The sequence below is a fragment of the Rhinoderma darwinii genome, chromosome 11 (genome assembly GCF_050947455.1).
Source record: "Rhinoderma darwinii isolate aRhiDar2 chromosome 11, aRhiDar2.hap1, whole genome shotgun sequence".
In the NCBI taxonomy this organism is placed as follows: Eukaryota; Metazoa; Chordata; class Amphibia; order Anura; family Rhinodermatidae; genus Rhinoderma; species Rhinoderma darwinii.
Window position 1 is genome coordinate 35283506 of NC_134697.1, and position 27911 is coordinate 35311416.

Consider the following 27911-nt stretch of genomic DNA (forward strand, 5'->3'; position numbering starts at 1 on the left):
CCATACTTACCCCCACCCTCTTCTCTGTGCGCAGTCCGGCCCCCTGTGATGACATTGCCAGCCATGTGACCGCTGCAGCCTGTGATTGGCTGCAGCAGTCACATGGGATGAAACATCATCCCAGGAGGCTGGATTGGAGAGGAAGAAGGGAACTGGGTAAGTATAACTTATATATATTTTTTTTCTTACTTGCAATTTTTGCGGCAGAATCGCTGCAATTCTGCCGCAAGCGTTGCAACACATACCACTTTCTTAGAATTCAATGGGAAAACCTGCAACATTAGTTGAAGAAACCACACAGCAGGTCAATTTATGTGAGGTTTTTTTGGAGCCATTTTTCAGACCTGTGGATGGGATTTGTTGAAATCTCACCCACACTGCTGCTACTGTAATATGCTGCGGATGTTCTGCAATTAATCCGTTGTGGAAAATCTGCAGTGTTTTCGCTGTGTGTGTTGGTACCTTTAGGGTGAGAACGCAGAGTGAGCGCCACAAGCGGCTGATACAACACCCACATGGGTGAAGAATGGTTGCACGATTTAGTCAGTAAAACTGGTATTGGTTTGGTGTGGAAATGGTTACGACCGTGTGTTCTCACCCTAAAGGAAAGTGTTAAAACAATATAATTAGGGCAACAAGCCCAATAACCGTAGGGACACATGTAGGGGACGTCTGAACACTGAGCCGCAAAGCGGTTTTACCGCATTTTGGTGCGTTTTTACATTGTGAATGTCTGCGTGTTTTTGCAGATAAACAAAAGTTTAACCTTCAAAACACACAAATGATTTAAAAAACACAACGTTATGCGGTAAAGCCACATGGCGGCTCAGACCTCTAGGTGTATCTCTACCTTAACAGCTCTAGCTGCAGGTTGTAAAATTTTTAACTCCAGTGCTAATGAGAAAAAAAAAAAAACATCTACTATAGGGAAATCATAGCATTTATAAGCATCATTTCACACTAGTTGGAACTGCCAGCCACAAAGATACTGCTGCTATAATTTCCCTGTAAGGCCTTGTTCAAACAGCGCAGATATTGTTTTCTCTGGATCTTAGTTACTGTATCCAGAACACTTTGAGCATTTTTGTTTTCACATTTATAACATTAGACTGAGGATCTAAAAAGAAAAAAAAAAAAACAAAACACCCTAAAGGCCCTGTTCACACAGTATAGATTTGCATGCATGCATATATTTTTTTTATTTTTTTTTTAAATCACCAGAATTAGATCCAGGAGAGGAGACACGTTTAGACCTTCCCTTTATATATTTCTTCTGGTTAGATTCCATTCCTGTTTTTGTCCTAAAAAAAATAGCTGCAAAATCTGCACTGTATGAACAAGGCCTAAGTGTGGCTGATGAATACATCTCATAACACGGTTACATGCACAGAGAAGCTGTATGAAACTCCTAAATACGTAGCCAGATATTGTAAACCTAAGAAATAGTCACTAAACTAAGGAAACACAAGAGCAGCTTTTATGTTCCATTTACTTCGATCATTGGTACAAGTTTTCCTTGAAATACACACGTGATGACATGAAACCCTTTAGGTAAAGATTAGAAGGGAATGTCCTGTAACCAGACAAGGGGGTCTTATCCTATACTGATAACTATAAAATGACCACTTACATATACAATCCATAATCCAATCCGTTACATATTTCAGAGACAAGCGCTACAATATCAGAATTTAGTGTTGGAATATAAAAGCAGTAGTCAGGTAATAAATACACAGGTAAAACGTACGCAGCTTTACTTTAGACAAATAAGTGACTTACACCATTAGTTATTAAGACACGGCCACTGATTTAGTAGCCACCAATGGTTCTCCTATCCGTATCAATGAGCCCATCTCAACCCAAAACGTAATCCCTCGCTCTATGTCGAAGCCAAGACCAGGATGCAGTTTGTTCGGTATCTGAGTGCAGGATTTGTCCCTGGGCTTGTACGTGACATGGGAACAGTTCACGCAGAATGGATTTTCTTTATTAATGACAGCAGATTTGCATGGACAAAACCATTGAAGTTGGACGACTACGTGTCGAAGGAAGGTACAGTGACAACTAAAGCAATAAAAAAAATAGCCCTTCATATCTCCACTTCGTTGACCGACCAGAGGTGCAATATTAGGGTTAACTGCAGCCACAGGAAAAAAATGTATCTTCAGGTTTTAGGTAAGATGGGAAAGCTCAAGATATATAAATAAAATTGTAAGGAATACATAACTAGAATATATATATATATATATTCTCCAGCTGTGCAGTAAGATTAATTCTCATTATTTGGTTATCAGTGGCCTTCATCTGTCCTTCAAGAGCACTTATATAAGGAAGTGTTAGGTTTCATGTAGAATAGAGATATATATATATACACACACCGGTATCCTAGAAGTGTCTATTAGTGATGGCGATATGGGTGGCATTTCCACAGAGCAGATCTGATACATGCTAAAAGGGAGGGACCTGGGGGGGTCCGTGCGAGCCTCGTCTGTATAATGTAATTCTAACTATTGGATCTGGACGTAGATTGTAGACATCTGTAGGAAGATTAAACAGTAGAGGAGACAGCAGACTAAATATGTGCAACATGCAGATCAGCGACATACCGCTCAATGGTTACAACTTTGCGTTTATAAAGAACAAAAGCTTTTAAAGGCAAACGTGGTATGACCGATAATAAAACAAAGACAAATCTATGCCAAAAGTGTTGATGTTATCGGGCAGGCTGCATTACACAAAAGTGGTATTACTAACTAACAAAGTTATTAGCAACTAAAAAAATGGACAAGCATCCTGTGGACATTCAGTGATTGTGGGATTTGTAGTTCCACAACCACCTTAGAATCCAGGGTTGATTTAAAAGGGTTGTATGAGATTTAAAAAACAAAAAACAAAACATGATGTTTGAAAAAAAAAATATGGCTGCCATATTTAAACGTAACAAACTATTAACACGTCATAATGACATGTCAGAAGTTTTTAACGGTGGGTGTCTGGGCACTGAGACCCCCACCAAACGCTAAAATGAAGCGGTAGAAGCGCTTGAGTGAGCACTGTGCCGCTTCATTTCTGATTGGCTTTCCACAGAAAGCAGAGCGAGCGGTGTATGGACTCAGACTTTCTAGTGAGCCCGCACACCGTTCTAAGGAAGGCCGAGGAAAGCCGATCACAAACGAAGCGGAACAGTGCTCACCCGAGTACTTCTGCCTCTTCATTTTAGAGATCGGTGGGGGTCTCAGTGCTAAGACCCCCACCGATTAAAACTTCTGACATGTCACTGACACGTCAAAGTTTTTTTTAAGTTTAGTTACACTTTAAGAAATAACAACACTGTTTTTGAATGGTTGGGCTGCAATACCACATACAGCCCAAGAGTGGCGCTGTTTCTGAAAGAAATTAGCTGTTTTTGTCATCTCATACAACCATTTTGACAAGTGAAGAAATGAACAGGGAACAGAAGCTACGTTTTCCTGAATTTCCTGCAATGTAACCTACGCTGACCTGCAGACAGGCCTCGTGACAAGGATACTCTATAACAAAGACAAAATCCAAATGTCTAACTATATAACTATACTGTTCTTTTATTACATGCAATAGAAACATTTTCCAAAATCCATGTAGTTTAAACGAATTTGACATGTTACAGTTTTCCTTTGTAGAGTCAAGTAAATTGCAATTCTGGAGGCCTCTGTGTCAGTCACATATGTGACATATGTGGGGTTGGGGGGGGGTCACATATACTGTACAGATCCTGATCCAGTGCGACATGGATTCTCTTACTTAGTTTAGATTTTACGTATGGTTGGTTATCTGTTACGATTAAATTGGCTATAACGCGATAAAATAATTTTCGCAACAGACCTTTATCTGAACCCTTGCGCAACGTAATACACATAAATAGGAATGGGATAAAGGCTTTCCTCTCCTTGCAGCTCTCTGCTGGTCTTTACAATGGGAGATCTTTTACCTTTGTATGACCGCTTCTTGGCATGCTGGAGAGCGCATACAGACACACACACATACACAGCCACAGCCACCCACCAGTCACCTCCCGACCACTCTCATACTCAAACTGAAGTGGACAGATAAAGAGATTTGGTCTTCTTGGACGTTAGAAGGTTTTCCTGTGGATTGCTCTGGGACCGTCTTCTTCGTATTCCTTCTTTGAGACCCACATCTTTTTGAAAGTGTCCAGAGAGGCCAAAATAGATCCACTGGAAAAAGAAATGGGAAATAAAATGTTTTTTTTAAAATGTTCCTCAAGTATTCTGGCTTAGTTCCTGCTCACATAAGAGCACATCACCAGAGTAGATTGACATGCCTCATACATAGTAAAGGCCCTGGTCACGTGTTCCACGTTCAGGTAGGAAAATTATTTCGTTATATCCGCTGAATGTATCCAAAGACTTCTATGGATACAATGTAAGCTAAAAGGAGTGGGCTTGTTTTTCAATACAAAACGATCCCGCAAAAAAAAAAAAAGACATACTTGTGAGCCTTAGCCGCATTCTTGAAATAGAACGAAGAAATTATAGTGACACACAAAGGCAAGAATCGCTATGAAAAAAAGCTCATAAATGTATCAGGGTATGAACAAACACAGAATGTTCAGGGCGGACCCGCAGTCTCAAGCTGCGCAGCGTATCTACCCGGAACACCACAGGGAATGCAGTCTGAAAAATCACACCGCAACGTGGTGCAGCGGTCACATGGGATGAATTGTCATCCCAGGTGGCCAGACTGGAGAAGAAGCAGGGAACTCTGGGTAAGTATAACTTTATATTTTTTTTTAAGAACTTGCAATTTTGCGCTGTGATTCCGCTGCAAATGTCACAACACACACCACTTTGTTGTAGGTTAAACCACCCCATTGAGTTCAATGGGGAAAACCCGCAACAGAAGAGCTGCGACTCTGCAGCATTAATTTACATGCTGCAGGTAAGGAAACTTCATGTGCGTTTTTTTCCGCTGTGTGGGGACGAGATTTGTTGAAATCTCACCCAAACTGCTGCAAATGTAATGCGCTGCGGATTTTCCGCAACTTTTTTTTTTTTGAAAGCCCATGCCATGCTTTCTCTCACCCAAGTGCATAAAAAGTGCAGAGGTGCCACAGAAAAAATGCACAAGGATGCGGTCTATCGCAGCCCTTCTCTTAAAAGAAAGAGGCCCCGCATAACCATTCCCCGACCCTCCAAACCATGGGTCTAGAGGATCGAGGATCAATGATTCCCCTCCTTGACAAAGTTTAGGGAGATCCAACAACACTCTAAGGCTTCTACCTGGGCTGCCACCCCAGTGTCCACCTAGGAGCCTGCATCTGGTTGCACCTCCCCTCCGAAGAAGGGAGGCCGGGTTGCAGGGGAAAAAAGGGAAAAACCAGAAGGCCACACATTTTCCCCCCTAGACCTTGGAAGGGTCCCAGAAGTGCACCCCATCCAAAAATCCTGTGACAAACACACAGTGAAAAAAACAAAATTAAATAAGTGGATGTGCGCGGTGATACAGCCTGGACATCCGCCAGGTATAAAAATTCCTCATCTCCCAGCCAGAAGGCCGGGAGAATAAAGGTGTGTGCTCAGAAGTGTGAAAGGGAGTGCGTGCAAATGTGCCTTCACTCAGTGGGATCCCATCCCCAGTGAGTTAGGGCACCCCAGGGTCACCAGCCCTGGGGCCCATAGCAACTCGTGCTCCCAAACTAGCCGACCTCGATCTGGCGGTCGCCTGGTCACCTACAAATGGTACCTTAAAACCAAATGCGTACACCAGAGCGATGAGCGTTGTGGTTCCCTGCCCTCACCTCGGCGTTCTGTCATCCCTCTACGATGGCCGTCTTCCACCGGCAGAGATGATTACTAACCTCAGCTTGAGCAGGTACTACACTTGATATTAGCCAAAAGGCCGAGATGCGATTCAGTTGCGAAAAATCTTCAGTGTTTAGGCTGTGTGTGTTCCTACCCTTATAGTGAGCATGAGCTGTGTCTAACCCTCATAAATAGGTGTGAAATCCATTTTGAAGCAAACTAAACTCCAATTAAGCTGTTCACAAACACGGGTGACTAATAGTTGTATATTTCTGCAATACTTGTACAAACAAACTTAATGTATTTGTTTAAATCTGGCTTTAATATAGGAAATGTGCTAATTCTGCTAGATGCTGCTTAGCAACAGACTACATATTGTGCCAGTGTGTAGTCTGTTGCTAAGGAACATCACACAGAATTTTAAATGTAAATTAGCCAAATAACCAGGATTCTTTTACAGAGGTTTTCATCTTGTTATGTTTTGTGACACATTATTTAGAGATATGTGGGTTCACTCTATAAATAGATGTGCACCTACCCTGCTTTTATCCATATCTTTCAATAATTTTTATATATAGTGACCGTGTATGCATAGCCAGCTCTATAAGCCGACGGCGGGTCCTGGGACCTTTTAGTCGTAGGATTGGTAAATATCCCAGAGGACACTGACCACACGGATACTAGCATTACTCTACATCCCATATAATATATTTCATGAATATTCCGGCTTTTTGACTGCTGGTCGGGTAAATCCCTTCTGTTTAACACTATTCATGGAATTTCCTACTTCTCAAGATGCAAGAATTACAATCAATAAATGAATGTAACAGTTTCTTCTTACCCAATCCATGTAGAATATAATCGTTCTTGAGGAGCAGATATCTAAAATGAAAAATAAAATGTTACATACCCTAAAAACATATGATAATAACATTCACAAAACACGCAGTAGGTTATACAAGAAGTAATAGCCCAACACAATATTAACATTAGGAAGCTCTGTCCATACGGACAGTTTTATAGGATTGCAAAGAGTTTATTTTGAGACTACAGCAGTCTATATGGATGAGTGGGTATAAATACAAATCTGTCCAGTATAAACACATTATTAGAGAAAAGAAGTACAACCTACCCTTATTTTTACATCTTTTGGCGCTAATTTTTTCACTTCACTTAGAAGCCGGTCCCCAAAACCTGAAAGGTAAAATGTAAAACTCCAGTTATTTGTGGTCTGTTGTATTAGAAGATTGGAAATTGACTCCATAAAAACTTTAAATATTTTGCTAAATAGCCAGTAAATATTACGTTAAAATATCATCCAACAATCTGGTTTAATAATCCAGAATCTTACAAAACAGCTAAAGACTAAGAGGGATTACCAGTTATAATATTCCACTAGATATAGGAGTCCTATACTGTAAATAAACGAGGATACAGATGGACGTGGCGTAAGGATATGTTACAGAACTCGATTTTTCATGGATGTAATATGGCCGCATTTAGCGTTTCTTTGGTGATCTCATTTCAGTTCAATAGAATCACAGGGGTCCAGGTCTTGCAGCCGCAATCCGGACATTAAAATTCGTCAATATTATGGCCGTATGAAATAACACTTAGGCCATGTTCACATTGAACAGATTTGCCATAGGCAAATCCGCTGTGTATGTTTTAGGAAATCCGTGGCAGAGAGTGACTTGTTTAAATATTTGCCCCGTACCTATTCTGCCTCTAAACAGAGATCACTCCTGCAGCCTCGTTTGTTAACAGTACAGGGATCTACCCGGTTACCCATGTTCAGTCCCTTCCTGCTTTGTAAAGAACCCGATTAAATCTTCCCATCAGGTCTATGAGGATCTGATTCATTAGGACATCGTTTGGGAATTAATCCTCAATTACTGGTCATTGTCCTCACAATGGTAGCTTTAAAAATAACTTAATATGGGACCCGTTAAGCTTTTGTTTTGATCAGTTAAACGCGAATCCCCCCCAAACGGAGGACCCGACGGTGAACAGAGCTTTGCAGTTTCTTAGTAGTTCATTCAGTAGCAAAATCCAGACATTTAGCTGCCGATTGATCTACCGGTTGCAGAAATTGTAAGGCTCTGTTCACACTGGAGTCAAGCCTTCCGTTTGTGATGGATTTTATTTTTAAAAGATCAAAACGGCAACTTAATGGATTCCAAATTACTTTATTATTTTTGACAACGTGACAAAGATGACAAATTCTATATCACTCCTTGCGGCGTCTCATAGTGCTAAACACCAAGGGTGAGTTCAGACAAGACAGAGAAAAAAAAACAACTGTCAAGGACTTTGGCAAGAAGCCGCTTCATACAGATTTTACATGGAACTTGCCACAGCTTTGACCCTTTGTATTGCAGTATATAATCCCAAGAAACCCCCTTTCATATATTTTCTGACACGGCGATCAACTGATCGCTGCGGGTGTGGCTCCCAACACCCTTGACAAACAGCGGATTCTGGCCACTACAGGGGAAACGCAATATTACATGGCAGCCATTCAGATGAATAGCTGTCCATGTAGCACTTACACTGCTTGTGGATGCCAGAGCGTAGCTCCATTCTGGCCCATGCAGAGGAACCCACCCCCCTATGATGTCCATATGCCCTAATAGGGCATTAAAGAGTAAATGCACTTTCAAAAAGCTTTTGATATGTCATTGAGACATATCAGAAGTTTTGACCGGTGGGGGTCCAGATGCTGAGACCCCCAATGTCATTGAAACGAAGGTGCAGAACTGCCCAGCCGTGCGCCCTGCACCTTTGACAGCGATCGGCGCTCCTTGTTCGGCTAAAGAGGAGCTCACATAGAATGCTCATGAGCCCATCTTCAGGCTGACAAGAAACGCTGATCACAGCCGAAGGTGCAGAGCGCTCAGTACTTCTGCACCTTAATTTCCGTGACTGTGGGGGTCTCAGCGCCCAGACCCCCACCGATCAAAACTTCTGATATGTCTCTGTGACATATCAAAAGTTTTTGGGGAAGTGCAAATAGTTACAAATAATATTTTGATTTTCAATGAAAACTTGAAAAATGATTTCAAGCAACTTTTGTTCTGATAAGCGATGCCATTCAAGAAATATAAATGACAACTATTTAGTTGGTGACAATTAAAGGACAGCGGGAATATAACCATTGGCATAAAATTGGTTTTCTAGAATGTACAGAAGAGTTATTTGTAGAAGAGCTTGCAGTATTGTATTAAACATGTGTAAGATTGCATTTTATTTTGCGCACCTTTAAATAAAGTGGATCCACCAGACAGCACAATGTTGGAAAATAAAGTTCGCCTCAGGTCCATGTCTGACTTCTGAATGGCAAACACTAAGACCTCGTGGATTCCCTCGCATTCTTCCCCAATTAGATCTGGTCGGAACAGAAGCTCAGGGGCTCGGAATCGGGCTGGACCAATCTACAAATAATCATAAAAAACATTTTGGCATCAACAGGACTGGAAATAGCAGAGGCCAGACTTCATAGCACAGCCATTCGTCACACAACATGAGTCATTCTCAAGTCACCCTGCAGCTCTCGCAGGCTGTCTTATGACTGCGGACACCCCTTCTAGGGCTTTTCTTCTGGCTAACAAGAGACAGTATATATTATAATTCTTGCAGACAATAACCCATTTATGTTATTAGCGGTAGCTACACAAATGCATTGGACAGATTGCAGCAATTTTACGATTAAAAAAAAAGTGTGAATCCTATAGATGGATTTTTTTTTTACCTTTCAAAGCTGCATATTGGCTAAAATACTCAACTTTTAATCACCTGCCCATCCAGCGTCAACAACAGTCCTGTGGTCCCCAGTCTGTTTTGGTTTACATTGTTGCAGCGATAACCTGCCATACCGGCACGTGACCGATACGGCCAATGACTGGCTGGTAGGGAACATCATTATTGTAGTCATGTATAGAGACTGATAAGGAACCAGACGACCACAGGTGCTGGAGCAAAGGACGATTCAAAAAGGTGAGGAGCTGCATATTTGTTACTATAGTACATTTGCAGCATGTTTTTTCTTTTTAAAGATGGACAACCCCTTTAAGATCTTCTCTAGTGCAATAGTTTCTGCTCTTAGCCTCCCGGCAGAATTAAGGCATTTTACACAAACATATGCAATGTAAATGCTTCTATGTGCCACACTTTGGAGATCTTATAGCAAAGGCAAATTTTACATAACTCCTCAAGAGAACTGCCAGAGACCGACACTTCAACTAAGCTGGACCAGAACTGCATGAAAGCCGAACGCAGATCATAAACCCTCATGTACACAGCAGATCAGTCACACCCTCATGTACACAGCAGATCAGTCACACCCTCATGTACACAGCAGATCAGTCACACCCTCATGTACACCGCAGATCAGTCACACCCTCATGTACACCGCAGATCAGTCACACCCTCATGTACACCGCAGATCAGTCACACCCTCATGTACACCGCAGATCAGTCACACCCTCATGTACACAGCAGATCAGTCACACCCTCATGTACACAGCAGATCATAAACCCTCATGTACACAGCAGATCATACACCCTCATGCACACAGCAGATCATACACCCTCATGCACACAGCAGATCATACACCCTCATGCACACAGCAGATCATACACCCTCATGTACACAGCAGATCATACACCCTCATGTACACAGCAGATCATACACCCTCATGTACACAGCAGATCATACACCCTCATGTACACAGCAGATCATACACCCTCATGCACACAGCAGATCATAAACCCTCATGCACACAGCAGATCATAAACCCTCATGTACACAGCAGATCATACACCCTCATGTACACAGCAGATCATACATCCTCATGTACACAGCAGATCAGTCACACCCTCATGTACACAGCAGATCATACACCCTCATGCACACAGCAGATCATACACCCTCATGCACACAGCAGATCATAAACCCTCATGCACACAGCAGATCATACACCCTCATGCACACAGCAGATCATACACCCTCATGCACACAGCAGATCATACACCCTCATGTACACAGATCATACACCCTCATGCACACAGATCATAAACCCTCATGTACACAGCAGATCATACACCCTCATGTACACAGCAGATCATACATCCTCATGTACACAGCAGATCAGTCACACCCTCATGTACACAGCAGATCAGTCACACCCTCATGTACACAGCAGATCAGTCACACCCTCATGTACACAGCAGATCAGTCACACCCTCATGTACACAGCAGATCATAAACCCTCATGCACACAGCAGATCATAAACCCTCATGCACACAGCAGATCATACACCCTCATGTACACAGCAGATCATACACCCTCATGTACACAGCAGATCATACACCCTCATGCACACAGCAGATCATACACCCTCATGTACACAGCAGATCATACACCCTCATGTACACAGCAGATCATACACCCTCATGTACACAGCAGATCATACACCCTCATGTACACAGCAGATCATACACCCTCATGTACACAGCAGATCATACACCCTCATGTACACAGCAGATCATACACCCTCATGCACATAGCAGATCATACACCCTCATGCACACAGCATAGCAGTCACACCCTTGCTTGCAGCGACTTGTCACCACATCATCACTGGGGTTCAGCAGAAATGGCATTAGTAGCTTTACGGCTCCTACAGACGCCACTTCTGACGACACCCAGCTCTATGTGAACTTGTAATATTAGTAACACAAACCGCAGGTAGAAGGATATACATACCTCAATAGTGCTACCATCCGGTAAGTAATACTGAGCCTTCTCGGTCTCTAATGTCTCATCTTTTTGTGGATTTATGGACAGGTAGCAAGCACGCTGCATGGAAAAAAATATATAAATAAGGTATTAAAATATTAATATTACAAGATCATAGACATAAATGTCATCAATTCAGGCAGCTACTGAACCCTGGGTAGTAATAATAATAGCTGAAGATATTATCATAACCTTTATGTAGCGCCAACATATTACGCAGCACTTTACAATTCATAGGGAACATGTACAGACAATATCAGACATGACGTAGTGACAAAACTAATTAACAAATCAAATAAGAGGCGTGAGGACCCTGCTCGCAAGAGCTTACACTCCATGAGGAAATAAGGGAGACAAGATGTAAAAAGTCCCGACACTGAAGACAGGGAACATGGTGAGTGCACTACAAAACACCCCCATGTTCTGTCTTCAGTGCTTGCGCCACTACTCATTAGCACAGCGCTGACGCATCAACTTATGTTGACCGTGCGCGCACAAACACACACTTATTGTCAGGAGCGGGGCCCGCTCTAACATCGGAGAAACCGCTAATCTCCGCCGCTATTTCCTTGAATGCTGCAATCAAAGCGGACCGCAGCAGTCAAGAGGAAAATAAGAAGGGGGGGCTGCCCTTTGGACAGAGTCACAGGGTATCCCTGTGACGCGATTGAGGGACATACCGTATATGGGCAGACAGCCCAGGGTCCATTGAAGGACCCCAGGGCTGTCTGACCAGATTTCCTGTTAGATCATACTTAGCTATGTCCTAACAACTGCCTGTGTACAATCAGTACACAGGCTGATGTACTGCCATATAGATAAATGCCAGCACATTAAAGTTTTTTTTTAAAAAAACAAAAAAAAAACACTTTTTTTACAAGAAACATTAAGTCTCAATATATAAAATATACACATATGCGGTATTGTCGCAACGTAAAAACTAATTTATAGCGTCATTTATGATGTTTACACTGTTAGAAAAGTAAATAAAAACTGCTTTTTCACTTATTAATGTGAGGCACGAGGTATTATGAATTTTGAACCTCCGTGTGCCTCACATTAATAGTAATTAACCCAATCATGTACCTCACGCATTAAACCCAATGTTGTCTATTATGACAAAGGAACATGACGGGGTTAATTACTATTAATGTGAGGCACACGGAGGTTCAAAATTCATCACGCCATGTGCCTCACATCAGAAAATGGAAGAAATTTGTATTATTATTGTTGGCAAAGTATCGTCTTGGTATCGAGTATCTCAATACTACACAAAGTATCGGTATTGAAGTCCCAATTCTGGTATCGTGACAACCCTAGTTGGCAGAATGTAAAGCATGGGTAGTGTGGCAGACAGAGATAAGGGAGGAGACGTAAGGAGGTGCAGCACTGTGGAGTGTTTTGTGGGTGAGAGTAATAAGTGTATATTCTGAAGGGAATGGGCAATTAGTACAGGGACTGGCACAGGGTAGAGGCGTTGGTGCAGTGCTTGGTCAGAAAGATGAGTCAGGCTGCTGCATTCAGGATAGATTGAAGAAGAGCGAGTTTAATGAGTGGAAGATCGATTAGTAATGGAGTTACAGTAGTCAAGACGAGAGTGAATCAGTGCAAGAAATGAGAGTTGCGGCTGTTTCCACATTCTACATTAAGTACCATTAGTAAGAAAAGGGCCAAGTAATTGAATATGAGGGGAAAAAGGAAAGATCTGAATAAAAAACAAAACAAGACAGCGGGCGTGCTGCCCGGGAGTTATTGTCGTACCACACACCGAGATGGAGACATCAGGTTTAGGGAGGTTAGTAGATGGTGGAAAAACAAGGAGCTCAGTTTCAGATAGAAAGAGGACGGCGGAGAGACTATTAGTATTACTGGTGTTTTGTATTAGAGCAGGGGTGATGTCACGGGAAGAGGCATATAAACTGGGTGTCATCAGCGTAGAGATGGTACTGGAAGCCAAATCTGCTAATAGTTTGTCAAATAGGGGATGTGATCTTTATTCGCTAGATCCTGTGTGTCAGAGACAAGCAGGACCAGCTTTCCGCCGAGCCATCAGTTCAGCTGAACTGACGGAATCGGCTTTGACAGAACGATACAGCTTTTAGGTATACAGGATACCTTTGTTATCTGCGGACAGACATTTCTACAAATGTAGAAATCCATGGAATACATAGATGGGCCGGGCCCACCAAAGTAAAAGCCACTTTTTGTAAGTGGTTCTCCTCTCTGACTCAGAGGACGGTTCCAAGCAGGGGATCCTCTTATATGAAGCAGATACGCCTTAATAGGACATAAGTAATGTGACGATATACAATAATCCAGAATGCCATACAAACCTCTTTAATAGTTTTCACAATTTCAAACTCGGCTGATGTGTGGAAATCATAGCCCTCCTTTCGGAGATAAAGACGGAGGAAGCGGGAGACGTCCCGACCAGCAATGTCAATCCTCATGATTGAGTGTGGCATAGCAAAGCCTTCATAAATAGGGACAGCATGTGTCACTCCATCCCCAGAGTCCAACACAACTCCTGTTGTCCTTCCTGTTGCGTACCTGAAATCACAAAATGCAGATTGATAAAAGTGTCAAAAATATTCTGTCCACATAGGAAGATAAAGTAAACAGTCGGCATAATATAGAGAACATGCGCTTCTATGGTTTTCATACCATTCTGTGTGACAAACATTGGTTATTACTCCCTTCCCGGATCATGAGATACCGATACGACATAGCAGGAGAAGGAGAGTATGGTGCGGGCTGACTGGCTGATCCCGCTCCATAAGCTGCGGTCGTCAGCTCTGTATTACAGCTAAAAAAACTCTCTCCAATGCCCCGGATCGGAGAGAACTCTGATCCCGGCCATTTAACCACTTCGATGCCCTGGTCAATAGCGAATGCGTCAAATAAGCCATTAGACAGAGCAGGGCAATGTACAAAAAAATATATTCAAACTTTACAAAAACTCTTTTCCAATTTTCTACGTAAAATAACAAACAATTGAAAAATTAAAACATAATTGGCATCGCCGAGAGCGTAAAAGCCCTATTACAATATAACAATATTTATGCCATATGGTGAGCACCTTAAAAAAGTTAGAAGTTATGGCGCAGTTTTTTCTTTGTAAAAGTAGCAAGTCATAGAAAAAAAACAAAACAAAAATCTATAAATTTGGTATAGCCGTAATCTTATTGACCCGCAGAATAAAGTTAGCAAGTCATTTTTATTGCACATTGAACACCGAAACAAAAAAAAATATGGAGGAATTGCTTTTTTTTCCCTATTCCACCTTTCAAAGAATTTTTTTTGCAGTTTCCCAGTACATTAAATGGTGCAAAAAAAAAAAACAACAACAACTGGTTCCACAAAAAAAAAAAAAAACAACCGTCACATAACTATGTTGATAGAAAAATAAAAAAGTAATGGCTCTTGGAAGGCGGGGAGGAAAAAATGAAAATAACTAAAATCGTCCAGATTTCCTGTAGAAACATCCAGGTTTCTTTTCTATGGAGTAATTTAGCCGCATCTAATAACTTTTAACTGGTAATCATCCTCTCTCTATATTTCGCAGCACAGGCGCCCAATGGGAGCAATATTAGAACTGGTGAGCCTCAGGCTGTCATCCAATAGAAGTTATGGCAACTTATTTTAATAGGAATAGAACAGAAAAAACATTCTTCCCATCAAAGAACTCAAACTGTGATACTCCCCATAATGAGGATCCCCCCATAACTATTTTCATGGTTCTAATATTACTTATTGTACTATAATCAGCCATCATTCTAAGTTGAGCCTTTTAAATAATGTTGGCTAATGATTAGACCGAATGGAAAATTCACGGTTGCATTGTAGCGGAATGTTAGATTATTGCATATTATCTGCTGTATCAACACACAACTAATGCAACTTCTAAAATATAGACACCGGCTCCGTAGTCATTTACAGGCAAAAAGATCTAGAACGGACAAGCGGAATTGCATTTGAGGATTAACAACGGAAAAACACCACAAATCTCTGCACCGGATAGGAAAAAAAACCAAAAAGGGTTAGAAATGGACCATTGAAGGCTTAGAAAGGTTCATGTCAAATAAGTCCAGCACACAACTATATAATCCGGATGTTGCACCACAACTCGTATTACATGGTTGGCATCATGCAGCATGTAACCCACAATCCAAGATTTTATCAGTGGGTCCCCAGGATCAGACAAATGCTGCTCGGAGTATGAAATGTGCTCGATGTGCTGGTCTTGATGAATAACTCATCTAGGCTTGGGGAAGTTGAGGAACAGCAGCTATAGGGGATATAGACAATTATAAGATACATGACTGCGCCAAGTCCTCTCAAGCTAAAGTCGCTCTTTGGTTAATAGAGGAGTGGTCTCGAGCAGGGATATGAACATGTACTTTTAAGTTTGGACAACCTCTTTATACAAATGTTGTAGGAGAAAGTCAACACATAAAATAGCTGCTCAGCTAGCAAGTATCTCCCCTGACCCCTTCATAAACATGCATGCCCAGATGTGCTGAACATGTATGTTTACTGCCATAGGAAAAGGGGGGGGGGGGTGCTGCTGCCAGACACCACTGCTGCTTTTCACCCCCCAGTGGAACAAAGGATAAGGGTATGTTGTATTTAAGCAATAGTCATGAGTCAGTCGTTCTGTCCCCATACAAATTAGACTGTCGGTGGATCTTTCCAAAATGTAATATGTATCGTCAGCCTAAAAGGTCAACACAAAAGCAAATAATCCTTTCAAGCCAACTTCTTGTACAGAGGTTGTAAAACAGATGATTTGGACGGAAGAAAGTACAAGAGGAAAGATTACTAGCAGCATTGTATCTTCAGAGTAAACTAAGTCCATGCAAGGTGACCCCTGCCTGTGTGATGAGAAGTGCAAAATGGTGCACCCTATTTTTTAACCATAGAAAAACCACAGCATTTTGGCATGATTTAGCCACAGGTCATAAGAGTGACATTGGTGAGAGTCCGGCCGCTGGTATCTGATACTGATGGTATGAAAGAATGGATCTCTGAGGATTTACATGGTGGGATGGCTGTGCAATGAGAATTAGGGAAATCAATGAAACGACAAGGACCCGGCACATCCTTGCATTACACATACAGACCATGGATTTCAATGAAAACTGTGTAATGCTTTATTTCTCCTGTGGTGGCGCTGTAGGGGATATGAACACTTCCAGCTTTCGCCACAGAGCACTGTTGATTGCTGACAGTCAACATGTGATCGACTTATTGTTAGAGGACGTTTTAACGCCGCCTAGATTACAACCGATTCCTTTTAGTACTACCCACGCTGCCTGTACCAATTTATAAATTCTGCGGGAACCAGCACACAAATCAATACTGGGCTATAGATCCTAAACAAAGGATAATAAATGTACTGGAATCCTCTGACTATTCCTTTCTGATTAGGTCTGTTGAGGGGTTGTGGACGGATTAGTTTATATAGACTAATGGAAAGCACATAGAGAGGTGTCTGGATCGGACTTGTGTCACCTCGATCACCCCTTACATATGAGAATCTAGGGCATTGGGGATAATAAGTAAAGAGGATTGGGCGTCAACACTAAATTTTTACTATTGCCAAGAGTGTTCCCTTAACCCTTCAGATCCTGTAATGCTGAACCATTTGGGTGATTTACAGCAGGGATTCTCAATCACCAGGTTTTGCTTTAGTGTTAGTACAAAGTTAATACTGTTTGTATCATAGAGAAAAACGTGATCCAATGACACCTGCAGTGCCATCGATAAAAGTCTGTTCACGTGCAAATCATTTTTCCCACACTAGAGTGTAACCTCCCATAATTCACCGTGTTATATTCTTTTTATATAGGAGTGTGTGAAAGTCACTTACAGGCTGAGCACAGCTTGCATGGAGATGAACAGAGCTGGAACATTGAACGTCTCAAAGAAAACTTCAGCGGCTCGTTCGCGGTTTTTCCGTGGGTTCAAGGGAGCTTCTGTGAGCAGAACTGGATGCTGTAAAAACGAGAAACAGTCAGAATAAGACAGCAAAGCACAAGTGGACTGGAGATAGTAAAAGATGTTAATAGTTCTTAAATGTTAGGGCCTATGCACTCGATAGAGGGGAGAATGGCTCCTGTGCATCCATGCATTACATGGCTGGCCATTCCATTGGATGTGGCCGCTGTAGAAGGGATGAATGTCTAGACATGGCTTCCACCAGAGCTAACTGCAATTTTAATAACGGGGAATGTTTTCATGAGACAACCCCTATAAAGGTATATTCCCAAAATCAATCATTATCACCCAGCCACAGGATAAGTGATAATTGTCGGATCGCTGCGATCTCCACAAATCGCATGAATGGGGACCATGACTCCCCTGTTCACCCTTACTTCTCGACTGCAGTGAGGACATTGAATTGAGCGGCAGTTGAGAATATGCACTGCCGCTCCATTCAAAGTCTATGGGAATGACAGAAACAGCCGAGTACAGAGCTCAGCTGTTTTTGGCAGTCCCGTTGACATTGAATAGGGTTTGGAGCTCGACCACTGCTCCATTTAATGACAGGATCCCCATTTTTGTGAATGTTGGAGATCCCAGCGATCAGACGATTATCACCTATCCTGTGGCTAGGTGATAATGATCGATTCTGGGAATATAGCTTTATAGGGGTTGTCTCATGAAAACCTTCCCCGTTATTAAAACTGCGGTTAGCTCTGGTGGGAGCCATGTCTAGACATTCATCTCTTCTACAGCGGCCACATTCAAAGGAATGGCCATCCATGTAATGACAGCCGGGGGTGGTCGTGGTGACACAACTGCTGCGCCTACGAAATCACTAGGATGTGCATGTTTGCCACAATTGGTACATTAGTCCTGCTGGTGGCGTACATGAACATCCATATGTGGAAAGGGGATAATTAATAATAGTTTTGGGAACAAATTTTTATTTTTTTCATGTCTGCTAGGAGAAAATGTTAGGGAATAAAAATAATAAGCGTGTCCCTATACCTCTTCAGAAAAAGTCTGTAACTGGTCCTTTGAGTAGACATATTGCCAGATACGTTCCATGTCATTCCAGTCCTTCACAATACCGTGTTCCATAGGATATCGAATAGACAGGAGTCCCCGGTGTTCCTGGAGAAGAAATAAATTATCTTTCTATTACTTGCCTTGACCCAATATAGTATATTAAAACCCCTGATACCTGACAGAGGAGCATCGCCAAATTTACAGCACCACAGAGGTAAGGTATTTTTGGATTTGGGAAACAAAAACATTTTGTAAATTGGACATAAACATAGAGGTTAGTGGATCCTGCCAACCAACCATGGTCAGCCAATCTGTGCATACATGTCTATGTGGGATCGGAGGAGAATGGCGAGGCCTCCCCCTGTAATTGGTGAGGCAGTATTGACAGAAGTGATTAAAAGACACACGGTCCTTTCTCTGGTTTAGCAAAATAATGGACTCTTTTTGTGCTTATTTTAATGTTATACTGCGTTCAAGAGACGAATGAAAGATAAAAAAAAAACAAAAACATTTTTAATTTTGACATGGACTTTGACCAATGGTATCATCAGGTTCTGGATGGTGAGACCCAAGTACAAAAAGAAAAATACAAAAAAAATAAAGGATTGCACAGCCTTGCTCTAGAAAATAGGTAGCCCATCATGTCAGGCGGTCTTACCTCTGCAATAAATGTAGAGATCAGATCATATCTAAATGAGCATAAGCTCAGTACAAATAGTGCCAACCAGGGAATAACAGTGATATAATCACAAAAAATGGAGGGGGAAAGGGTGAAGAAGGGAAAGGGGGAGAAAAAAATGGGAGGGGTAGGGAAATAAACAAGGAGTAACCACTGGTAAAGCCGGCACTCGTCTCAGCGTAAATATCAAAAATGTATTAACAAGATTAAATAAAATACGACAAGGGAAGCACCAATTGCAATCCTGTGTGTAAATGGCTAAATAAACACAAACACAAAAAACACATACAATAAATAACAAACATACGTAGACGTCACAGGCCGGGCCGGCTTACTGATAGGTAGCCCACAGAGCGTATATCCCGTTCGTTTATGTAAACATATATTATGCCCAAACAATGTTGCATACGATTGCAACTATATAATGATTCTTGAACGGGTTTAGTCGTATGTAAATCACACGGAGAGTGACCTAGATCTAATCCCGTAATCCAGCGGATGTGTTACACGTGGGTATAAAGAACGTATCGGCTGCAAGTATTGGATAAGTATTATTGCCTCTTGAAGAAAAGTTGTAACAATTGTACCAACATTTACTAACAATGATAATTAGCGTTATATCCACAATCCACTTGGCAGACAGAAAATAACATGAGATCAGACCAGCTGCAGTCAATCAAAAGCACATTTCCAAATCGTATACTTATCGCCATATAGCGTCGTTTCTGCGACGTAGGTCAGTGTATGATCATTGTCTTACCTCTGCCTTTGGTCCGATAAATAAGTCTCCTTCCAGGGCACCAGCCATGACTCTAATATGCTTAGGTCGGCCCACACTAAGGGAAAATACAACATTGGGTTACCCATGTACAGATCGTGTGGAGAAATGATATCAATCTGTTAAAATAGTACTCACTAGTTGGGAAAACAATATTTCGGGATCTGATCCCCTGCAAATCCAGCTTTTATAACTCCAGAGCCCTAAAAAGAAAAAGAGAATAAGATTAGAGATTAGATCATAATCATACCTCAAGAATACATCAGGGTATGGCATAAATAATAGCAATTCCTTGTTATACATCCAGCAGCCCGAGCATTGGCCAATATTCTGTTGAAGGAGTCCTGACTACAGGCTGTCATAAAACAGCTCGTATCCGCTGACTACAGGCTGTCATAAAACAGCTGGTGTCCGCTGACTACAGGCTGTCATAAAACAGCCGCTGACTACTCCTGCTCGTATCCGCTGACTACTCCTGCTGGTATATAACACGGACTGAAAATTTTACTCTACAGATCAATGTAAGGCTCAGTTTAAATCTCGTTTTTCAGGCACATCAGCGGTATGTGTAGCAGTATTCCCTGACTTTTGCCTCTGTATGGAATACGTCGGCCATTGACTACCATTGTAAAAAAAATTACGTGGTATAATTTTTTTTTTTTACAGTGTCCCACTGCATAGATGAGTGTACTAGACCACGCTTTTCTATACAATAAGGCCTCATGCACACGACCGTGTTCGGTCTGTGATATATACGCATGTCGGCCACATTTCCCGGACCGAACACAGTTCAGGGAAAACATGTTTTCAGTACGGGACAGTCTTCCCGCGGGGAGGCAGGGACACCTAGCGTCATACATAACCATGATGCTAGGAGCACCGGCTCCCTGAAACGTGTTCGGTCCAGGAAATGCGGCCGACATGCGGTCCGTATATCACAGACCGAACATAGTCGTGTGCATAAGGAAGAGGTATGTCAACGCATACCGGTGAAGCGTATAAAACGAGGAACATTTTTTGCCATACACTAAGTGCATAGGGTGCTATGGGCATGTTGCTGTATACGTCAGGCAATACTCCTCCGACTAACGTGCGTGGAAAACGAGATCTGAATTGAGCCTACGTGGTTAGTCTTCAGATATTAATAGGATAGTCCACAATTTATTTTCCTATGTTATACTATAAAGACATGTCATTGGTTGGCATCCATCAAGTGGATAATAAAGCGGCAATGTTTCTTAATAAAGTCTCCGTAAACCATGTAGACTGGAACCTCTGACTCTGCTTCATCAAAATCGAGAATTATTTAGTTAGCGCAGTTTTCACCATAAAATAACAGCACAGGACAGGTAAGGAGACTTCCAATTTACCCAAAGTTGATTTAGAGTCGGTCACCAATCATTTAGGCCAGATTCACACGAACGTGGGGAAACTCGGATGTGAAAAATTTTATGTTTTTCACAACCGAGGTGCCCCCATGGGGGTTCTGTTTCCACGGATTCCCATGGAGGGATCCATGGAAACGGAACAAAATAGGACATGTTCTATTTTTCAACAGGCCCTTCACATGGCCCATTGAAATACATGCGTTCGTGTAACGGCCGTTGTTTTAACAGCCGTCACATGGACGTACTCTACGTTCATCTGAATTTGGCCTTACAAGAAGGGGACTGCTGGAAAATGGGAGGTGGATCCAAGAGGGATCCAGAATGTAGTTTAGAGCTCTCTTACAGAGCTCCTGTGCAGCCAGACCTCCTCCCAATGTAGAACAATTCACACTGACCGCCACACGGTAGGGATCACTTTGAATTACACACGTCACAATGACTATAACGTGACAGTGTGGTACTACTGTCTCCCATTATGCTATGTCCCAAAGCTTACAGCTGGGAGTCCACTCTGGGACTAGTAGTTATACAGGATCATAGGTGTTCCTAAGAACTGGCATCATCGTGAGCCACTGTCTGATTACTGAGCAGTGATCCGTGACTGTATTCACCTGCTTACCAACCTTATTCCTCTGCTAGCGCTATGGTCCAAAAAAAGCCATCAAAATGGGCTGACAGTAAAGGCCCTATTACACGGGCCAACCATCAAGCGAAAGAGTTCATATGAGCACTTGGCCCCGATCATTGTCCTGGGTAAACAGGGCAGCGATCGGCCAATAAATGAGCGAATGCTCTTTTGTTGACTGATTGGGGGGGGGGGGATGTGCTGCCGACAAGATGAAAATGTATGGGGACAAATAATCGTACTAATGATCGCTCGTCCCCGCACATTCCGATCATTGCTCCATTTGAAAAGCATTTCATCAATAACATGTCACAAAATGCACTTTGGGGGAAGAGTTACCTAAAATTGGTGGTTCACGAAATTAAATATTGGATGGTCACTGATCGATCACCATAAGGCTGGATTCACACGAACGTGGAGTTTTTGCGGACGCAAAAACGCGGCGTTTTGCGCGCGCAAAAATCACTTGCCAGCTCCGTGTGTCATCCGTGTATGATGCGCGGCTGCGTGATTTTCGCGCAGCCGGCATCATAGAGATGAGGCTTGTCGACGCCCATCACTGTCCAAGGTGCTGAAAGAGCTAAATCTTTCATCACCCTCGACAGTGAATGCCGAACACAACAGCGAAAAACCTGTAAAAAAAAAAAAAGATAAAGTTCCTACTTACCGAGAACTTCCCGGCCGTTGCCTTGGTGATGCGTCCTTGGTGACGCGCCTCTCTTGACATCGGGCCCCACCTCCCTGGTTGACGCGGCAGTCCAAGTGACCGCTGCAGCCTGTGCTTGGCCTGTGATTGGCTGGAGCTGTCACTTGAACTGAAGTGTCATCCCGGGAGGTCGGACTGCAGGAAGGAGACAGGAGTAATCGGTAAGTTAGAACTTCGGGTTTTTTTTACAGGTTCATGTATTTTGGGATCGCAAGTCACTGTCCATGGTGCTGAAACAGTTTAACTCTTTCATCACCATGCACAGTGAATGTCTCCCGATTTCGCGGACCGGAAATTTTTTTGCCGGGTTCGGCCAAAACGAGTTTGGCCGAACCCGGTGAAGTTAGCTTCGGTTGTCGGGGTTCGCTCCTCGCAAAGACACTCCGTTTGGATGCTTGGAAACAGAAAAGCACGTGATGCTTTTCTGTTTCCATTCATCCTTTTGACAGCTCTTGCGCGAATCACGCAGTTCGCACGGAAGTGCTTCCGTGCGGCATGCGTGGTTTTCACGCACCCATTGACTTCAATGGGTGTGTGATGCGTGCAAAACGCCCAAAGAACGGACATGTCGTGACTTTTTTTCAGCGGACTCACGCTGAGCAAAAACCACGGACATGTCTGCACGGCCCCATAGACACATATAGGTCCGTGCAACGCGCGTGCAAATCACGCGCGTTGCACGGACGTTTTTCACGTTCGTCTGAATAAAGCCTAAGTAATCAAAAGCAAAAAATTAGCCCCACCTGTGATAACAAAAAATAAAAGGTGGCCATACACATTAGAAGTAGGTTGTTGGCTCAACAACCGTTGAACAAACAATAGTTTTGTGAATAATTGTAAGGGTATGTTCACACGGCTTATTTTCTGCTGTTTTTATGGGCCGAAAAATCGGGAGTAGAACGCCTCCAAACATCTGCCCATTGATTTCAATGGGAAAAACGGCGTTCTGTTGGGCAGTTTTTTTACGCTGCCTTGCGAAAAAGAACTGCATATCACTTCTTGAGACCTTTTTGGAGCTGTTTTTCATTGACTCTATAGAAAAACAGCTCCAAAAACGGCCGTAAAAAACGCAGCTAAAAACGCGAGTTTGCTTAAAAAAACGTCTGAAAATCAGGAGCTGTTTTCCCTTGAGAGCAGCTCTGCATTTTCAGACGTTTTTTGCGAAGCGTGTGAACATACCCTAACAGCGACACAGTCATACACATTTTAGTCCATATTGGCCATTACAGTCGTTCAAATTGGCCTTTGAAGGTCAATGACTCCGGGTGAACGATCTTTCATTAATCCTGGACCAAATAAAGTCAAGTACTAGCGACTATCGGATAATAATTTTAAACGCGGCCGACTTCTTTTCAGATCAGGACGTTCGGTCATTGGTTTTTCCCCAAACGAACCATCGCTTTGATTAAAATCGTCCGTTTTATAAAACTGTAGACTAAAGCCCCCTTCACATCACATTTCTTTCCTACGTTTATCGTCTACGTGTACATCAGGAAAGCTCCTGGCGTACACACTAAATATGTCTATATGGCTGAATTACCCCGACTCAGGACAAAAAAGCGTCCCTTTAGCTTCCGCAGGCTGGCATTCGTTAGTAAGGCTTTATTTTTATTTTCGCTTATGTAACAGAGTATTAGACTGCACAGCATATGTTTTGGGAGCCTATGAGTGACATCTGCCACGGTCTATAAAAACGACAGAGGCAGCACGGCCAAATAGAATATCAGCTTTATATTCACCCGTGCAACGTGTCAGTCCAGTAGGACCTTTCCCAAGCATGTTCGAGAAAGGTCCTGCTGGACCGAAACGTTGCACAGGTGAATAAAGCGGATACTCTATTTGGAAGTGCTGCCTCTTTGTCTACTACAAGGGACTGTGCCCCAGGTCCTGTTGAGGTGTCCACCCACACCTGGTCCAGTGCTGTGGATTCTGTCCATTCTTTTGCGTATACGCCACACGTTTAACACGTATGTCATGGGCTTTTCACGACGTCTACCATTGTAGTCTATAGGTGACAGATGCCTGTATTGGAACTATGGGAGAAAACAAGGATGACTAGTCAAAATTATCTTCTAATACAAAGATCTCATTGGTGAGGTCTATCATTTCAGACCCCCAAAGGACACTATAGAGCGCTTAAACCCCTTTACTACTGCTCATTTGTTTCTGGAAATCTGATACAACCTTCTAAGGGCCATTCACGTCAATGACGGTTCCTTAGGGTATGTGCACACGATGAGAGGCATTTACGTCTGAAAAGACAGACTGTTTTAAGGAGAAAACAGCTGCCTCGTTTCAGACGTAAATGCTGCTCCTCGCATTATGCGAGGCTTCTCTGACAGCCGTAAATCTTGAGTGTTCTTCATTGACTTCAATGAAGAACGGCTCAAATTACGTCTGAAAGAAGTGTCCTGCATATAAGTGTCCCGCATATAATGTATATAAGTGTCCCGCATATAATGTATATAAGTGTCCCGCATATAATGTATATAAGTGTCCCGCATATAATGTATATAAGTGTCCCGCATATAATGTATATAAGTGTCCCGCATATAATGTATATAAGTGTCCCGCATATAATGTATATAAGTGTCCTGCATATAATGTATATAAGTGTCCCGCATATAATGTATATAAGTGTCCCGCATATAATGTATATAAGTGTCCCGCATATAATGTATATAAGTGTCCTGCATATAATGTATATAAGTGCCCTGCACTTCTTTTGACGAGGCTGTATTTTTACGCGTCGTCGTTTGACAGCTGTCAAACGACGACGCGTAAATAACAGGTCGTCTGCACAGTACGTCGACAAACCCATTCAAATAAATGGGCAGATGTTTGCCGACGTATTGTAGCCCTATTTTCAGACGTAAAATGAGGCATAATACGCCTCGTTTACGTCTGAAAATAGGTCGTGTGAACCCAGCCTAACAATGTCGTGTCAGATTCTACATATCACAAATCTCTGAGCGGTGCCAAAGGGGCGAGAGCTTTCTATAGATCCCATTAATTCTGGATGTCAGCGGTGGTCCGAGATCCCAGACTTCTCCAACATGATCTTCTCCTCGCATATATCTATGACACATAAGAAGATCATTTGGATTGGATTTCCCCTTCCAATATCAAGCTACATGAACATAAATACGGACGTAAATATGGATAAACGCATCTGTATTTAATGTCCAGATTTACGCAGTATTTCAATACAAACATGTCGATGAGGCCTAAGATCGGAGCTAAAGAAATTGTGCAGGAGCCGTCGGACAAACGTAAGTCAGTGGAAATTGTCGGGGGTTCAGTGTTTTCTATGGGGTTATAAAGAGAATGGCGCAGTGCAATGGCATAAACGTTACCTTATGTGACCCACACGGCCGGCCATGATTACCGATGCAGTGCATGTCTCATCCTATAATAATTTGTGGATTATATCTACACATTGCTGCCGTTTTTACAGAACCGGGCTTAACGGCAACTTTGGTCACGTGACAAATGTTTGCAATTTGCTGCTACTTCGGCTCTATTCACACCTCCATTGCGTCGCTCCATCAGAGGAGCAAAACAAGGGAATAACAGAACCAACAGAGTCCATGGTTTAAGAGTCCAGTCGGCTTACCGTCGAGATGTCCGTGATTTTACCGGACACAATAGTGCGGCATGCTGAGCTATTGTCTCCAGTAAACCCTGCCGTATCCTCGACGGAGGCCCCTAACGCAGATGTGAACAGAGCCTGACTGACTGACGCACAACTATTTTAGGGTGCAATTTGGTTGACTGTAACATGTGATTTAGGCATAGCGACAGCCAAGACACCCAACACGCTGACATGCCGCAAATAATTTGCAGTCGTACGGGACTAATGTTTAAGACTACACAAGCAAATTGGTGCACGACTTACGATCATTGACCGACATTCATCGGGTTATGATTTTATGCGACTGTCGCGTCACGGTAAGCTTGTGTCGTAACGTGACCAGATTCACAACCAATGTTGCATTGCGAACAAAGTCGCCGTGCCGCCATAGACTTTCATGGCAGCATGGCCGAATAAAAAGCCAAATCACTGCCACACTGAAATAAATGATTTCATCCAATATTCAACCAAACCCTCACCCACAACGGGCATGGCCTATTTACACCAGTCATCCCCATCCCTCCACACCCTGACTCTACCACCTCCTGGTCCTAAACCCGACCAATCACAGATAACGTAGCTGCTGTCACTCAATTGCATGACCAATGAAATCAGCGGACGCCGCCAGATGAGATCATCCAGTCACCCCCCCTAATACTCAATGTGATTGACAGTAATCTCGTCCAATCGGAAAGCCCCAAAATGCCGTCTGTCACGCCTCTTTGATCTCCTACGTGTACTCTGTCGCGGCAGCAGGTTAGGTTGAGCCATCACAGTCTCATCATCCCTAAACATCCGTCAAAAAAAATAAGGCAAATCTATGAGCAGCTACGGGATAACGTGTCCGTGACTGCGGGTCTCTGCTACCCGTCATAGCCACTGAAATTCACAGCAGCCCTGTCAACATGACTGACAGGAGGGGCGCGGTTGTAATGACAAAGGGAAACGAAATCCCGGCAGAGCCGATCAAAATCGCTAGCAAAGAAACATAGGGCAGCAATATAAACATGAAGCCACGCCGGGCGTTCTGAAACTACTCACATTATCAATCACCACAGGCTGGTTAGCGATCACATCGTATGACTCCATGGCGGCTTCCTCCTGTTCAGGAGCTGACGGGCCGGCTACAGCTGCTTTTGCGCCTGCGCAGCAAACGAATTGATGGGCGGGCGCTCAGACTCGAGTACACATGCGTAAGCCTCGGATACAATTTGCGCATGCGCGGAACCCGTTCTACTCCCCGCCTCCATAGTAGGTGGGTCACCGTTCGGCCACACCTCCTAACAGTAGGGTTTATATAAATTGCTCCTTGATGGCAATAAATGTGTAAAAATTCTAAGATTGTACAAAAAAAAAAAGTATAGAAATTGTATCAAATCGATGCCAGGCAGCATAAAATAAGTGGTTTTTTTTTTGTTTTTTTTTTACAGGATCATGATTTATTTTTAGGCCCTGTCCACGTTAGCGTCATGGCTTACAATT

General features: G+C 42.8%; 1 protein-coding gene across 1 annotated transcript; it reads right to left on the minus strand.

Moving 5' to 3' along the window:
• Positions 1-1455: 1455 nt before the first annotated feature.
• ACTR1A (actin related protein 1A) lies at positions 1456-27604 on the minus strand. Its single transcript, XM_075841064.1, has 11 exons — positions 27471-27604; positions 20215-20279; positions 20059-20134; positions 18599-18724; positions 17475-17599; positions 13936-14152; positions 11570-11662; positions 9061-9235; positions 6934-6995; positions 6643-6683; positions 1456-4214 (listed from the first exon to the last, which is right to left on the minus strand). The coding sequence occupies exons 1-11, from the start codon at positions 27516-27518 to the stop codon at positions 4112-4114; spliced, it is 1131 nt and encodes a 376-aa protein (XP_075697179.1). The 5' UTR covers positions 27519-27604; the 3' UTR covers positions 1456-4111.
• Between the last annotated feature and the right edge of the window lie 307 nt (positions 27605-27911).

What these genes read in the sequence shown, in the direction of transcription:
- ACTR1A (XM_075841064.1), bottom strand. Translation starts at nt 27,518, where the DNA reads ATGGAGTCATACGATGTGATCGCTAACCAGCCTGTGGTGATTGATAAT. An exon ending in ATGCAAGCTGTGCTCAGCCT is followed by an intron (nt 14,153 to 17,474) that starts GTAAGTGACTTT and finishes TTGTGATTTCAG; the next exon opens with GTACGCAACAGGAAGGACAA. An exon ending in CAAAAGATGTAAAAATAAGG is followed by an intron (nt 6,684 to 6,933) that starts GTAGGTTGTACT and finishes TTTTCATTTTAG; the next exon opens with ATATCTGCTCCTCAAGAACG.